The sequence below is a fragment of the Abrus precatorius genome, unplaced genomic scaffold (assembly GCF_003935025.1).
Source record: "Abrus precatorius isolate BTA unplaced genomic scaffold, Abrus_2018 Scaffold3, whole genome shotgun sequence".
NCBI lineage: Eukaryota > Viridiplantae > Streptophyta > Magnoliopsida > Fabales > Fabaceae > Abrus > Abrus precatorius.
Window position 1 is genome coordinate 5,092,667 of NW_020874373.1, and position 16,026 is coordinate 5,108,692.

Below are 16,026 nucleotides of genomic sequence, written 5' to 3' on the forward strand. Positions count from 1 at the left end.
AAACACATAACAATATTGGCTTATAATTTTTTATTTATCTACTTGACAAAGAAGGTCCCACTCACACATCCGATTAACTTTTTCTTATCAAGCCCAGCTCGCTGTTTATTGAAAGTTGGGCTCAATCAAAACTCGCAATACTAGACATAAAAAGCTTACCTGACCCAACCGTCTGTTTGTCCAAAAACAAAATTTCAAAACTCAAACAAAAGAACCTGAGACGAAAAAAAAAATAGTCTTCCAAAGAAAAAGAAAAGAAAAGAAAACGAAAGGAAAGAGCGAAAAACCAAAAGCAAAACGAGGAAAAGTTTGAAGGCCAACACCCCCAGAGATCTTCGTTTTGCTTCTTCACACGAGCGCAATTGCTCTCAGACAATTCAACTGCAAGCCTTCAAGGCTAACCACTCAGTTGCTCGAAAGATATAATCTCATACAGGGCAAGCTTTTGCCTATTCGTGATTGATTACTCAAAATAAGATAGGCTTGGGGCATGGTTGTTGACGAGGGAAGAACTTTTTAACTCCGCGCCATTAACGTGCGTTCAATGAACGCACATTTCTGAAATCTACATGGAGTTTTAGTTTTCCGCAGATTTGAACTAAATCTGAAGTGCGATTCCGATTTTGTCAATCTTTTGAAGCCATTTTTCCTCATCATCGCTTATTTCCGCCCTATTTAGCTTTATAAACAGAAGAAGATGCTGCGTCTGAAAGCGTTTCGGCCTTCCGCTGATAAAATCGTTAAGATCCAATTGCACCCGACACATCCATGGATGGTCACAGCCGATGATTCAGATCGCGTCTCGGTTTGGAACTGGGAACACCGCCAGGTACAGTCTCTTGTTCAATTTGTCGTTTCATCTCAGTTAGGTGTTATTGTATTTTAATGGAAATCTAATTCAGGTGATATATGAGTTGAAAGCTGGCGGAGTGGATGAGCGACGTTTGGTCGGCGCCAAGTTGGAGAAGCTGGCCGAGGGAGAAACAGGTTCAACTCTATTCGCGTAACTTGAAAAATTGTAATGATGAATGTTTAGATAGTCTTCTTAATTTATGTTCTATTATAGACCTGCTGCATTTGCTTTTATTGGACGAGTTTGGAAGCAGAAGTTTCGTTGATCTGTCAATGTTAGTTACTGTGCTACTGGTCTTTTGCAACAATTGTCAACGTGACTTTGTTAATTTTTTTACATTCTTGTTGTAATTGTCATTTTTCATTTTTTATTTTGAGGAATTAACTATTCATGGTTGCCTAGTTGTTTTATTCAAAGTAGTGTAAAACTTAAATCAGGTAAATTTGCTTTGTGACCTTGAATGCTATGATAATTTATAATCTCCAGGCTTAATACCGTTCCTGATTAGCTAAACTGCAATCTTTACTATAGTTTTATGCGCTGACAGCAAGAATTGCTTGAATTTCCGTTAATGTTTATGTTAGTCAATGCTTAGTTTTGGCAACATGCTTGCATGGTTGAGTTTTTATCTTGTTAGCATTAATAGTCTCTAGGAAATTGTAATGAGTTTCATTTAATGCGAAAAGAAAATGGTATGATAAACTATCTCAAACATTATTTGTGGCCTTCAGCATTTCTGGGCTGATCTAGCTACAGAATTTTGTATTGATATGTTTTTTGTTTGGTAGAGTCCAAAGGGAAACCCACAGAAGCCATTCGTGGAGGAAGGTAAGATATCTTTGCTTTGCATTTGTATATCCTTTTTCTGGCTTTTATTTTGTGGTTCATTTATTACTTATCATGACTCTTTACCTACCTTAAAGTGTTAAGCAGGTGAATTTTTATGATGATGATGTACGCTTTTGGCAACTTTGGCATAATCGCTCTGCAGCATCTGAGGCTCCAACAGCTGTCCATACTTCAGCTTTTAGCTCTCCTGCCCCATCAACAAAGGGAAGACATTTTCTTGTCATATGTTGTTTAAACAAAGCTATATTTTTGGACTTGGTGACAATGCGTGGCCGTGATGTACCAAAGCAAGAGCTCGATAACAAGTCCCTTTTATGGTAAATTTTTATTACGTTATTCAATACTCTTCATTCTTCAACCACTTTTATGTTAAAATTGCAATAGACTATATCTATTAAGGCAAGACATGTAGATTATCAGATAGGTGATGGTCCTTTTGTCTTAATGCCTATCCGGATCATCCTCTTTCTAGTTCCTTTTACAACCATGACGCTGTCATTGATATAACTTGATGTTCTTCAACTTAAGTAGTGCTTTTATGTTGTATCAAACTATGCCAGTATTTTTTTGTTTGTGACATTCCTTCTTGATTCTTCTGGAATCATGTCAACTGTATATGACTGTTAATTAAACAATGATAGTAGTTGCATTCTGGTGGATTCATCTGACAAATATTGTTGGAGTCCTTAAATTCAACCATCGCAAAAGGCTTGGTAATTTTTTCCCAGTAAAATATTGTACTTATAAAATAAAGTTAATTTCTCCTTAATTGGTCTCTAGTCTCTACTGTGTGGGCTTGTTGGTTTCCCCACTCCCCAATATCTTTCCCAAACATAATCATATGCATGTAAAAATTGTCATATTCCAAATGGAGATTTCTCTCTCTAGGCAATCCATTGTTTCCTGCCTTCTCTGCTGTTTTTCTAATTATTTGTACAAATTGAAATCCTTGGTGTGAATAATCATCACCTTTTCCTTTACATGGTATCAAATTTCTTCTTTTTTCTTTCTCTTGATTCTTGATGGAAATTTTGTAGCATGTGTTATTAATCCTCTGTACATTGTATGATATATAATTTTGTATCCTAGTAAAAATTAAGTAGACAAATACATATTTTTATTTACATATTATACTTTTGCAATTTTTATGCATAGTTTATAAGTTGTTTCAATTTTCTAATTTTGTCTTCTGTTGCAGCATGGAGTTCCTTTATAGAACCGGTGTTGGTGATGGTCCTCTTGTTGCTTTTGGTGCATCTGATGGTGTCATTAGAGTTCTCTCAATGATGACATGGAAGGTGGGTACCTGAAATGTTAATCTAGTTACAGTTATTAGCATATTATGTGATACTTTTGTTCCTTGCAGCTTGTGCGACGGTACACTGGAGGTCATAAAGGATCTATCACTTGCTTGATGTCCTTCATGGCTGCTTCTGGCGAGGTAAATTTTGATTCCTCGTTGAAAAACTTGTGCTACTTCATTGTATTTTGCAGGAACTTAGGATTCTGTGGCATCCCCATACATTATGCTTTAGCAGAAAGTATTGTTGCTCTTACACCCTCGCTAGTATTCTGCATAGGTAGCCACTAGCTTAGACTTGTCTTAGTACTTAGTAGGCGTTGATGTGATAGGCAGTGTAGTGACAGATTGGGTTAGGCAAAAGTAGCAAGTAGAAAGAATTTCTCTGGATATCAATGAAAGACTCTTTTGTTTAAATTTTCTGATTTCTTTGGGTTATATATATATATATTGTACTTGCATTACTAGCTCCAACACTATTTGCAGAAGTTGCATTTTTGCTGCAGCACTGTGTTCAAAAAGATAATTTGACAAGAAATTACAATTGCTAGTTGATATGTTAAATGTATGTGCAGGTTTTGCATGGCTGATTAGTTATATATATTGCTTTGATTCTTGGAAGTTGTTTTTTGTTTTGGTATGAAATTAATTTTTTTTGAGGGGCTATGTTTGGCTTGCAGGCTCTTCTCGTTTCGGGCGCTAGTGATGGATTGCTCATAATTTGGAGTGCTGACCATGGACCAGATTCACGTGAACTTGTACCCAAGCTGAGTTTAAAAGTACCATTCCTTCCCTCATGCTAACTCCTCTTTGTCAGTTAGTTCAATAATTGATTGATGACAAAATGAATCAAACTGTGGCTGCAAAACAAGGATAAGTCATTGTCAGTCATGGTTTAATTGCAGTTGCTATTTCTTCTTTGTTTAAGTAAGTGCATTATATATTGGTTAAGCTTAATATGATATGAGATGAATAACGTTTAATTATAATAGAAAGGAAGGACTAAAATCTGGGAAGGGATAAGTCATTGTCAGTCATGGTTTAATTACAGTTGCTATTTCTTCCTTGTTTAAGTAAGTGCATTATATATTGGTTAAGTTTAATATGATATGAGATGAATAACATTTAACTATAATAGAAGGGAAGGACTAACATCTAAGGACAAGCCAACAAGGTGAATGCAAACTTGAGGCTAATTAAGTGTTTTATTCTTAACTTGGCTGCCTATTATTTTTCTTTTCCCTTCTCTTGTACTACCCTGTTATTCTTTTTCATACAATTTGTGATGATTCCATGCATGCACATTTCATTGGTTAACGATACCACATTGTGCATCTAGGCACATGATGGAGGGGTTGTAGCAGTTGAGCTGTCAAGGGTGATGGGAGGTGCTCCTCAGCTAATTACAATTGGTGCTGATAAGACATTAGCTATATGGGACACTGTCTCCTTTAAGGTGTGGTTGTGCTATCACGTAGATATTTTAAAGTTTGTGAAAATTCTCCTGGTAACTATAAAGACTTAGCATGAACTTGCTTTTGATTCCCAGGAGTTGCGTCGGATAAAGCCAGTTCCCAAATTTGCTTGCCACAGTGTGGCTTCTTGGTGTCATCCTCGAGCTCCAAACCTTGATATTCTAACCTGCGTCAAAGATTCTCACATATGGTATGTAGTTTTCTTTCTCCTTTGGTGTCTTTAAGTTTCTTATCTTGTTATTTGATATTGTGATGATGTGCTATATTCATTATATATATGAAGAATTTTTATTTGAATTTTTGTTAGGGCAATTGAACATCCCACTTATTCTGCTCTGACGAGGCCATTGTGTGAATTGACCTCAGTTATTCCTCCACAAGCTCTTGCTCCTAATAAGAAACTGAGGGTATGTCGTTAGTTGGTTATCATTTAGGACCTTTTTTTTATTAATTAGTTTGGTATGTTTTGTTCCATGTATAGTCATCCTACATAGAATGATATGAATATATTTCAAAGCAATTAAGTGTCAATATTTTGAATGGAGATGAGGATGGATCAAGATTGATTGTGACAAAGTCTGTGGAATGCTTTACTTCAATCCTGTCATAAATTTCTGTATGTTGTAGAATATTACTTGAGTCTGAATAATGTGTTTCTATTGATTAATGAGAGCTATACAATGTTTATATACACAAAAATTAATGGTTAACAATATGTTAAACTTTATGCTAACAACCTAACTTACTAACTAATCATATCTCTTATCTATTAAAGTAATAGAATAATAAAACTAACAATATGTAATGCATCTTAACAATATGCTTGTCATACCCCAAGGCAATAAATCCTCTTTAACATAGAAGAAACCGAATTTTAAGCCCACATTACTCCCTGCCCAATTTTCTACACTTTTTGTTGAGTCTACCTTGTAATAGGTTTCGTCAAACTTAATTTTGCCTCTGGTTTTTGCTGCAGGTTTATTGTATGGTTGCACATACTTTGCAGCCACATCTTGTTGCTACTGGAACCAACATTGGTGTTATTATCTGCGAGTTTGATGCTAGATCTCTTCCACCTGTAGCTCCCCTACCAACTCCATCAGATAGTAGAGAGCATTCTGCCATATTTGTTATTGAAAGGGAGCTAAAGCTATTAAATTTTCAGCTAAACAATTCTGCAAATCCATCTCTTGGAAATAACAGCTCCTTGTCAGAAACAGGAAGACCCAAGGGAGATTTTTTTGAACCATTACCTGTCAAGCAGGGGAAGAAGCACATTAGTACACCTGTTCCACATGATTCATACTCAGTTCTTTCTGTGAGCAGTTCAGGAAAGTAAGTTGCCTCTGACTTTAGCTACAGTTCCATTGATTTTTATTTTGTGAGTTATTTTGTAATTAAGAAGTAACTATATTTTGTTCTTCAATATAATTTAGTGGTTTTGATTTTCTCTATGGAATATCCGATGCATAAAATTTTAACTTTTGTGTTCCACATATATCAGTCAAAACACAATAATTGCTATTTTTACTGTGTTTATGGTTTGTATGCTGTGCCCATGGTCTTCCTATGGTTATGCTTCCTCCTCTCTTAGCATTCAGTTTGTTAAATTGGAGTGCTTTTCTGTTGTTTTCTAACTGCTTTATATGTTTACAGGTATCTAGCAATTGTTTGGCCAGATATTCCTTATTTCTCTATCTACAAGGTGAGTGATTGGTCGATTGTTGACTCTGGAAGTGCAAGGCTTCTCGCTTGGGATACTTGTCGTGACAGATTTGCTATATTGGAATCAGCATTACCTCCTAGAATTCCTATAATTCCGAAGGGTAGTTCATCAAAAAGAGCAAAAGAAGCTGCTGCAGCACAAGCAGCAGCAGCAGCTGCTGCTGCTGCTTCCACAGCTTCTGTTCAAGTTCGCATCTTGTTAGATGATGGAACATCAAATATACTAATGAGGTCTGTTGGTGCCCGCAATGAACCAGTAAGATTCTTTCAGAGTCTAAAAATTTCTCATAAAATCTAGGTCAAGATGATTTCTGGCTTTTCTGCAAGCAATGCTTCCTATCTTAAGAATAAAACTTCAGCAAATTTTTAAAGTAAATGACAATAATTAAGATATTATTTATCTCAGCCTACATTTGTTTTAATTGATAACTATTACAGACATAGTATATACGGAATAAAGGGGGAGATGGGGGGAAAGAACTCTTACTAGATTGATGTTCACCCTGTTAAATTACGTATATTAATTGATTAATGACTAGCACAAGATAGTCCATGGGTTGACTGTCCTAATGTTTTCTTATATGTATTAAAGAAATCTAAGATTTTAAAAATCTTTAGGGTAAATACACTTCTGCTCTATTGCCAATAATGAGAAATCTGTTTGATTTTCCATCTAAAGATAGTATGAAATTTTATGCATGCTATTCTTCAAAGTAAGTATCGCTGAAAACAGGAACAAATTTGAATGTTAAGGTGCCTTTTTTAACTCGTATCTCTTTTAGGTCATTGGTTTGCATGGAGGGGCACTGCTTGGCGTTGCCTATCGAACATCTAGGAGAGTCAGTCCTATTGCTGCTACAGCTATTTCAACAATCCAGTCCATGCCCTTGTCAGGTTATGGAAGCAGTGGTCTTTCTTCTTTTACTACCTATGATGATGGGTTTTCTTCACATAGATCTCCAGCTGAGGCAGCACCTCAAAACTTCCAGCTATACAGGTGAAACTTATAATTGTTGTATGATTAAGAAAAAGCTATTATTATTCAAAATAGTTCAGAGTTTCCTTATGTTTCACATCCTTTATTCTTTGGATGATAATTTATGGTTAGCCCTACTAGTTGTAGTTCCCCTCTTTTCTATCTAATACGATTTCTTATGGTATATAAAGAAATAATTAAAAAAATGTTTACTACTTCCAATGATGTTCTCTTAATGTTATGAAAGATGGGATGCTCAAAGCAGCAAATGAATGTTAGGTTCATAGTTAGTCTGATTCATTAACTTGTTTCCCTTTTAAAGTAAAATTAACTTCAAACATGTATCATCTTAGTTAGCATGCAATCTTCCTCTGTGCCAGCCCACTAGAGTGTCTTCTGAGAATGGTAGCTAAAGTCTACAGTAGTTCATTTTGTAAATGATATTATTTTCCTCAATCATATGGTTTGAGTTAGAATTGGGGGTCATCTGAAATTCTGAACTAACAAAGTCCCTTCCATCAATTTTTTTCCTTATAAAGTTTTTAAACTATCTTTTCCTGTCCCCATCTCATAAGCTTGGAGAGTTTATGAAAATAGCTTACGACTCCCATAAGCTTTTTGCAGCCTATTTTAATAAATTTTTTGATATAGCTTACTAGAATAATTCTGTCTAGCATATTCTAATCTAAAGTTGAATGCTAGTATTACTTTATATTAGCTTTTGTTTGTGAGGGTAATGTTTTCTTTTGATTTGGCATTTCATTTTTAATTTTATTTGTGATTCAGTTGGGAGACATTCCAGCCTGTTGGGGGTCTACTTCCTCAGCCAGAATGGACTGCTTGGGACCAAACCGTTGAGTTCTGTGCATTTGCGTACCAGCAATACTTGGTCATATCTTCTTTGCGCCCTCAATATAGATACCTGGGAGATGTTGCAATCCCATATGCTACTAGTGCTGTTTGGCACCGGAGGCAACTGTTTGTGGCTACACCAACTACTATAGAGTAAGGGCATTGCCTACAGTTTTATTCAGTCCTTGCAATTTTATTTTTTCGTTCATTATTTTTGGTAAGTTTGCTTTACTTGCTTAGAAAGTGTAAACGACAAACTATGTTTTACACTATCAATTTCTTGTCTATCTACTAATAGGCTAAATATATGTTCTATTCATCACAACCAAAGAAAGAAGAGGGAGAATTATGATTTAGGAAATCTTTATGAACATATATCTTGTTAAGGAAATAACCAATAATGGATAATCCATGTCCTAATAATGGTTAATGGCTAACAAAATATTAACTGGATTGACTTTAGGTCTCAACAATGGTAATCTTCTTCCCTAATTGATAATTTGTTTGTTAGGACTTCCTAAATTGGACTCTTCCCTACAAAAACAATCAAGCTTCATTCCCATTAAGTGGTGTTTAACATTATTGATCTAACCGTGGTTTTGTTAAACTTTCCTGTGTTTTGTGAGAATTTTATGATCACACTCACACAAATGCTCTAAGGCACTTCTCAACATATTTCCTCTTGTTTCAATATGATGTATGACATCAGCATCAATTCCTTTGTCCTTTTATTGAATAGACCCCCAAAGTTTGGGTACCTCTTGCTTAACTCTTACTGTTCAATCATCTTCTCTCCATTGTTGATTGAACTTAAATTCCATATATTCTATGTTTGGTATAATCAAATAGAAACCCTTGGTCTCAGAAGCATTTCTTCACAATTCCAGCTTAGGATTTTGCAAACAATATCACTAGTAAAAAGTATGAAAAATGTACTGTCTAACTCAATCCCATAAGCTAACTAAAGGGAAGAAGATTGCGTAAATCTTATAAGAAATATTTTAGTTATATTCTGTTGGGTCTAAGCCAATTGGACCCCATTAAAGACTTATCAAAGGAAGAGGGGTAGAATGGGAAGATGAGCAAGGAGGCCGGTATGCTAGATTCTAACAAACTAACAAATTAGCATACATGGCAAAGGGGACGGGGCAGGGAGAGAGGGGGATTATATAGAGGTTGAACACTTGGCAAAAGGGGGGAAAAATATCGGGAAGGTCATTGGGGTTAGCTGAGGCTATAGGAGGGATTGCTCTTGCTTATTATTAGCTCGTTAGATTACTGTACTCCGTTCCTTTATTCTGTTGGTTCCATTTGTACTGCTTGTAATCTCAGGGAATTTTCCTGTGTTGGTTCTGTTATTCCAATGCAATCTCAGTTCCTATCATATTCCTTGCTAATATGGGATATCTTAGCTCATTTCCTTCATGCCCTGAATATAAAGTTTGTCATCTGTAGGAGACCCAACATTAAAAGTGGATAGACTTTGATATTGGAAATGGACTAGGTCTAACTAACTAAATTCCTAAATCTAGCTGAAGAGGAGAAGATTACTCATGTCTTGTAAGGAGTATTTTAGTTATATTTCTAGTCAATATGAGACATCTTAACAAAAATAATGCACTAATGCCCCTTGATCTTGACTGTGTCTGATTAATTCTTCATAATGAATGCAAATTGGAATGGGCTTAAGGTCCTTGACTTGCTCAAGAAAGAAAATCTGTGAGCCCAAACCCTAAATCACATATTTTCTTCCTTTCTTCATTGCTGTTGTGCTGCTCGGGCTATTGTGCCGCTGTGGAGCGGCAGTTGGCCACGTGATGCTTGGTGTGAAGTATTTCTTTATTCGCAAAGGTTAAGCCCTAATTGTAGTGTCTTGGTGTGGGGTGTACTTTTTGAAGTGTAATGGAGAAAGAGAGCAAAAGTCCGTTCTTGCCCTTGCTATATGTATTTTAGTGTTTTTTTTAAAGGTAAAATAGACTTTTTCCACTTAAAATTTTTTCCTTCTCTTCTTGAGCGGTAAATTTTCTGAAGGGTAAAATTTTTAGGGTTTTCTCTGCGCTGTTTTTTTTCCTTCTTTTCTAAAGCCAACTTCTCCTTCATCTCCTTTACCATTTTTGCCTGAAAAGACATCCTTTCTGGCTGTTTTTCGGCAACTGTGAGTGGAAGGTCCTGTTTTCCAACATCTATTTTCCATTTTGCTTCTCTTGGCTCTGTCCTGTAGATTTTCTCTCTCCTATTCTTTTTTTTTTTTCAATTCTGTTTTTCCCTCTCCCATTCTGTTTTACTCCCCCATTTTTTTCGTTTTTCTTTATTATTTTTTTCCTTGATTCTATCATTTTCCAAGTTTCCTTCTTCATATATATTTTTTATTCTCTACTTTTCTGTTGTAACTTTAGCTTTTTTTCACCATTGTACAACCATTTTATTCCTTTTTTCTCAAAACCTTCCTTCTTTTATATGTAGTTAGTTTTCTAGTTTTATATCATATTTTGCAATATATATATATATATATATATATTATGACTGCCATAACCTGTTATGGCATCCGCCATAATTTTATGGCAGTTTTTTTTACTTTCCACCATTGATAACATTGCTCTTAAGTAACACACTGATATGCAAACACTTGTTATCTCTTCCTCTTGACCTGTTAAGGACCCAAAATATAGAAGAAGAATAAACAGGGAAAATGATATAATATATGTATTATTCTTTAAAATGAAAAAGAAATACAGCAAGATGACAGTTCCTAGTACTGACCCAAAGCATGCTCCTCCAGAGAGGTTAATACCCCCTAACTATAACAGAATTTCGAAATATCCAAAGATATTCTTCTCTCCTCACTCTCCTTCCCCTATATGCAAACACTCCAAATCATGGGCCTACTTTCAAAGTTTAAGCCCACATTTGCAGTCCTAACATCACTGGTCACATAAACAACAACAATAATAAAAAGAAAAACGTTTTTTTTTTTTTTTTTTTGCTTTTCTGATAGTCATTTATGTATTTGGCTTGCTATCTGGTATAAGGGCAACACATATTCATTTGCAAATCTTTAATGTGAATATGTGAAAGTTTTAGTAATAACTAATTAGGTAAACATATTAAAGGAACTAGTGTGAATGAACAAACCATCCCAAGCTTATATGTTGTTAGGTGAAGTTTTAGAAATGTTTTTTGATTAATATCTCTTAAAGACCAGAATTGGTATTCATTTTAGCTTTACTATTTGTATGTTTTGATTTTTCAGAATTGTTTTTGTGGATGCTGGGGTTGCTCAAATTGACATTGAAACTAAGAAGTTGAAAGAAGAGCAGAAAATGAAAGAAGTACAGGAAAGAGCAGTTGCAGAGCATGGAGAGTTAGCACTAATTACAGTAGAAGGCCCCCAATCAGCTGCCGAAGAAAGAATAACATTGAGGCCACCAATGTTGCAGGTTAACAAATCTTCTAACTTTTTATCATCTATGAAAATGATTTCAAACATTCCGGATCTATTTTTCTTTCCTCAGGGATTTAGTATTTGTTTCTGGATATGATTGATAGAGGTTGGTGAAAGGACATGATGTGAATATTTTACATGGCAGTGTGTCTAATGAGAATATTTCATTTAATCTTTTCAACCTGCTTGTAATGAATAGGGGAGTTTTGCTTGACTTTTGCATAGATGAAGACAATTAAATGCAATTCAAGTGTACGATTTTTTATGTTGAACTATTCTCCAAATTATTCTAAGTAATTTCTTGTGAGAAATTTGAGAGCCGAGGCAAGTTGCTGTCGTGTTGGTTATTTATATTTTGGTCTGAGACTGTTGGTATCCAGAAGGTGGAGCCATTTAAGGGAGAAGGGGGCAATGTTCTCTAAATGCTTATTTTCTCTACTCACAAAATTTGAACTTGAGATCTCATTTAAAGTGAACTAAGCTTTTCCCAACTTGAACCAACAGGCATTGGTTTGATGATTATGTATCTGATGTTTGCGTTTTCATTCTTCTTTGAAAATTAACATTACTGTTGTTTATCCTCTGTACATGCTGCACCTATTTTTTTTTTTTTATCTGTACTAGTTACTTTATCATCTTATCTGTTAAAAGCAAACATATTTCCTGGTTTCCCTTTGGAGGATGTCTTGTCCTCTGATCTTGTACTTTTTTCTTTGTTTTTTTTCTCTCTGAAAAAAATGTGAAGTTTTTCTTTTTTGTTCCTGCTCTAGGTGGTTCGATTGGCTTCATTTCAGCATGCTCCCTCGGTCCCACCTTTCTTAACATTACCAAAACAGTCTAGAGTTGATGCTGATGACTCTTGGATGGCAAAAGAAGCAGAAGAGAGAAAAGCAAGTGAGGTGGCTGTTGGCGGGGGTGGAGTGGCTGTGGCAGTTACTCGTTTTCCAATGGAGCAGAAACGTCCAGTTGGGCCTCTTGTGGTTGTAGGTGTCAGGGATGGAGTTCTTTGGTTAATTGACAGGTAATTTGGACTTTGTTATGTTGATTGCATGCTTAGACTTAAAATGGGTTGGCAAATAATGGATTGCTCGAGTGATTTGCACTCAGGAGGCTGTATTTATATGCATGGAAAAATAAATTCATACAAGAACCATATGTAGGAATTAAACTAATCCCTGTGATCTTAAATTTCTAATGCTTCCTCAACTCCTGTTGTGTATTATTTACAACAGTTACAATTTAATGATCTTAATACTTTTAATACAACACTAAATACTAATGATATTCCCAACACAATCAGCATGAACGGTTTGGCACCTCCATAATAAATACAAGACCTTCACAACATTTACTTTGTTCAAGCCTATACATATCTGCATTTTTGTTGTGATCTTTTTTTCCCTGGAGTTTTCTGTTCTCTGTCCTTCCCCTTTAATGCATAGATCACCATTAGGGTAAATTATGCCTACCTCCATCGAGTTTATGATGTAATTACATTGAATTCCTTTGAAGTTTCAAAAATTACACTAACTGCCCTTTCGAATTTTCACCAGAACAAATACCCTTTTATACCTAGATCCCTTCCATGCAGATGAAAATACACGAAGAGGAGCGAATGTCCACAGCTCAAGTGGGTTTTAATGTAGTTTAGTCAATCCTTAAGAGAGGTCAACACATTAATATGATGTTACGTACTTCGGAAATGTCAGGGTGGATGAGCAGTCATACAAGAAAAAAATGCAATCAGGGGTTGATTAAATGTATTCAGGAGAAAGTTAGAGTAACTCTTATTGAATAGATGTAATTATGCCCTAATTAAATCTGTTTGGTGGTTGATTAAATGTGTTTATGCTTCTGTTTAGAGCAGTGAGCTGATTCAGTTGAGTGTTGAATTTTTCTTTGTAAACTCTCGCCTCTGGATGCCAAATTTAAGATTATTCATTTGTATTGGATACCAATTTCAAGAATGATGCAATTGATACCTGGGTTGTGGTAGGTACATGTGTGCGCATGCTTTATCCTTGAGTCATCCTGGTATTCGTTGTCGATGTCTTGCTGCTTACGGTGATGCTGTTAGTGCAGTAAAATGGTATTTTATTTCTTTCCCTCCCCTCCTTTGTTTTCATAACTATTGCTTACTAATTAGATATATCTGTATATCTCACTATTCTTTTGAAACAGGGCAAGTAGGCTTGGAAGAGAACACCACGATGATTTAGCACAATTTATGCTAGGAATGGGCTATGCCACTGAAGCACTTCATTTGCCTGGAATATCTAAGAGGTATGCTGTTTGCTTAGAGCTAAGAGCTTGAAATTTTAATGGATGTTCTTATGATTGTTGTTAACTCCTTGTGGTAAAAAAATACTGCTATTTACGTTCTGCAGGTTGGAGTTTGATTTGGCAATGAAGAGTAATGATTTGAAGAGAGCTCTTCAATGTCTTCTTACCATGAGTAATAGTAGGGATATAGGACATGATGGTACTGGGCTTGGTTTGAATGACATTCTTAACTTATCAGAAAAAAAACAAGATACAGTTAAAAAACAAGATATAGTTGAAGGCGTTCAGGGTATAGTGAAATTTGCAAGAGAGTTTTTGGATCTTATTGACGCTGCAGATGCTACAGCACAGGGTGAAATTGCCCGTGAAGCTCTCAAGAGGTTAGCTGCAGCAGGTTCGGTGAAAGGTGCTTTACAAGGTCATGAGTTGAGAGGATTGGCATTACGCCTTGCTAATCATGGAGAGTTGACTCGGCTAAGTGTAGGCAGTCTTTCTTAATTTTGCATTTCCACTCCACTGATTTTTAGCTGTTTGATGCATGTTTTCAAGTTAATTCATTTGGCGTCTCTCTTTTTATAAAGTAAATTGCCTGTTAATAAATTGGGTGCTTGATTTTATAAATAAATGTCACAATTGAATTTGTGTTTCCATAATAATTTGTATTTGGTTCCTTATAATGAATAGACAATCTGATCTGTGCACAAAATGGAATTGGTTAAGATTGGATATAATACTTTAGCTATTACTCAATGCCTCTGGTTTTCAGCCATAATCATCCAGTGCTGTTAGGTTAAAGGTAGCACATAGTTTGATGAAGGTGTTTTTGTTTCTCTACTATTTAAATTTCCAATTTTTTTTATTGAACTTACCACGTGCAGTTTATATTTGAATGACTGTTTGAGATGGTATACATTCTTTTTCTTTGGGAGTAACTAGTCTTCTTTTCAGCTCTTTAGCTTTAATTTTTTCCCTTAAGCATAAACAAAGTATTACGTTTTTGCACTGCAGGGTTTGGTTAACAACTTAATCACGCTTGGCTTGGGACGGGAAGGTGCATTTGCTGCTGCTGTTTTGGGCGACAATGCTTTGATGGAGAAAGCATGGCAAGATACTGGAATGCTGGCAGAGGCTGTGCTTCATGCTCATGTATGATTTGTCATGTTCAACTAGTTGATCCCTCAGTTTAGTACTTGTAGTCTGACCTTGTTATTTCCAGGCACATGGACGTCCAACTTTGAAGAACTTAGTGCAGGCTTGGAACCAAATGCTACAGAGAGAGATTGAACCTACTCCATCACAGAAGACAGATGCTACAGCTGCATTTCTGGCTTCTCTTGAGGAGCCTAAGCTTACAAGTTTGGCAGAAGCAGGGAAGAAACCACCTATTGAAATCCTGCCTCCAGGGATGATGTCTCTTGATGCTCCCATGTCCATCCAGAAAAAACCAGCTTCTGCTGCTCAGACTTCCCAACAACCACCAGGCAAGCCATTGGCACTGGAAGCACCTCCTACTACAACCACAGTTGCCCCAGAGAATGCTACACAGCAGCCTGAATCCACACCTGCACCAGTTAGTGATCCACTTTCATCACAGTCTACATCAGACTCCACACCAGTTCCTGTGGCTGCTCCACCTCAACCAGAATCAGGTGAAACTACAGTGGAGGATGGAGTTTCTACCTCTGCGCCAGTTAGTGACAGAGATCCAAATGTTAATGGCGAAACTGTCCAAGCAGAGTCTACAGGCAATCCAGCACCACCTGAGGTCCCCCCATCACCAGTAGCAGAGGTTTTGGACACTGCTGTTCCAAGTCCAACAACAATACCTGTGAGTGATCCCCTTATATGATTGGTATACCTGCCGCATTGTTGACAGCACTTGAAAAATGAACTCATTTACAGGTCAAGTTTTATTTACATTTGTAAAGAAATCATTTTAGAGATGAAGGAAATCTAGTATATTAGTTTGTAACAATTCTAAACTTTGAAGGTACAATTGTACCGTGCAGCTGTTTCCCCTTTCTCTCTCAATTTTTTGTAGGAAATTGTCCCGAGCTGCAGTGTTGTCTCATATTATTGTGATTGTGACATCCTGACACGTGAGTTGACTGTTCTCGGTTTTTTTTTTTTTTTTGTTGATTGAATTTAATTTTTGCTATTTTTAAAATTTACAAGTTGAATGTCAATCTCTAGTTCAGTAGTTTGTAACCGTAGTTTCTTACAAATAAGAGCGGAGGAAGTATTATATTAATTGGGCCATTTTTATGTGTG

At 36.0% G+C, this 16,026-nt stretch overlaps 1 protein-coding gene across 2 annotated transcripts; it reads left to right on the forward strand.

Annotated features, from left to right (window-relative positions):
- The first annotated feature begins 255 nt into the window (after nucleotides 1-255).
- LOC113861806 lies at nucleotides 256-15,803 on the forward strand. Of its 2 annotated transcripts, XM_027494840.1 has the most exons (22): nucleotides 256-609; nucleotides 692-829; nucleotides 903-987; nucleotides 1,642-1,681; nucleotides 1,777-2,019; nucleotides 2,901-3,000; nucleotides 3,069-3,143; nucleotides 3,683-3,781; nucleotides 4,342-4,458; nucleotides 4,552-4,667; nucleotides 4,785-4,884; nucleotides 5,454-5,812; nucleotides 6,134-6,458; nucleotides 6,985-7,199; nucleotides 7,965-8,183; nucleotides 11,281-11,467; nucleotides 12,243-12,493; nucleotides 13,469-13,561; nucleotides 13,654-13,755; nucleotides 13,860-14,235; nucleotides 14,764-14,901; nucleotides 14,972-15,803. In XM_027494840.1, the coding sequence occupies exons 2-22, from the start codon at nucleotides 698-700 to the stop codon at nucleotides 15,602-15,604; spliced, it is 4,005 nt and encodes a 1,334-aa protein (XP_027350641.1). In that variant the 5' UTR covers nucleotides 256-609; nucleotides 692-697; the 3' UTR covers nucleotides 15,605-15,803. The 2 variants fall into 2 exon arrangements, with proteins under 2 accessions (XP_027350641.1, XP_027350640.1); XM_027494839.1 differs by having other exon boundaries at nucleotides 256-829.
- The last annotated feature ends 223 nt before the right edge of the window (nucleotides 15,804-16,026 follow it).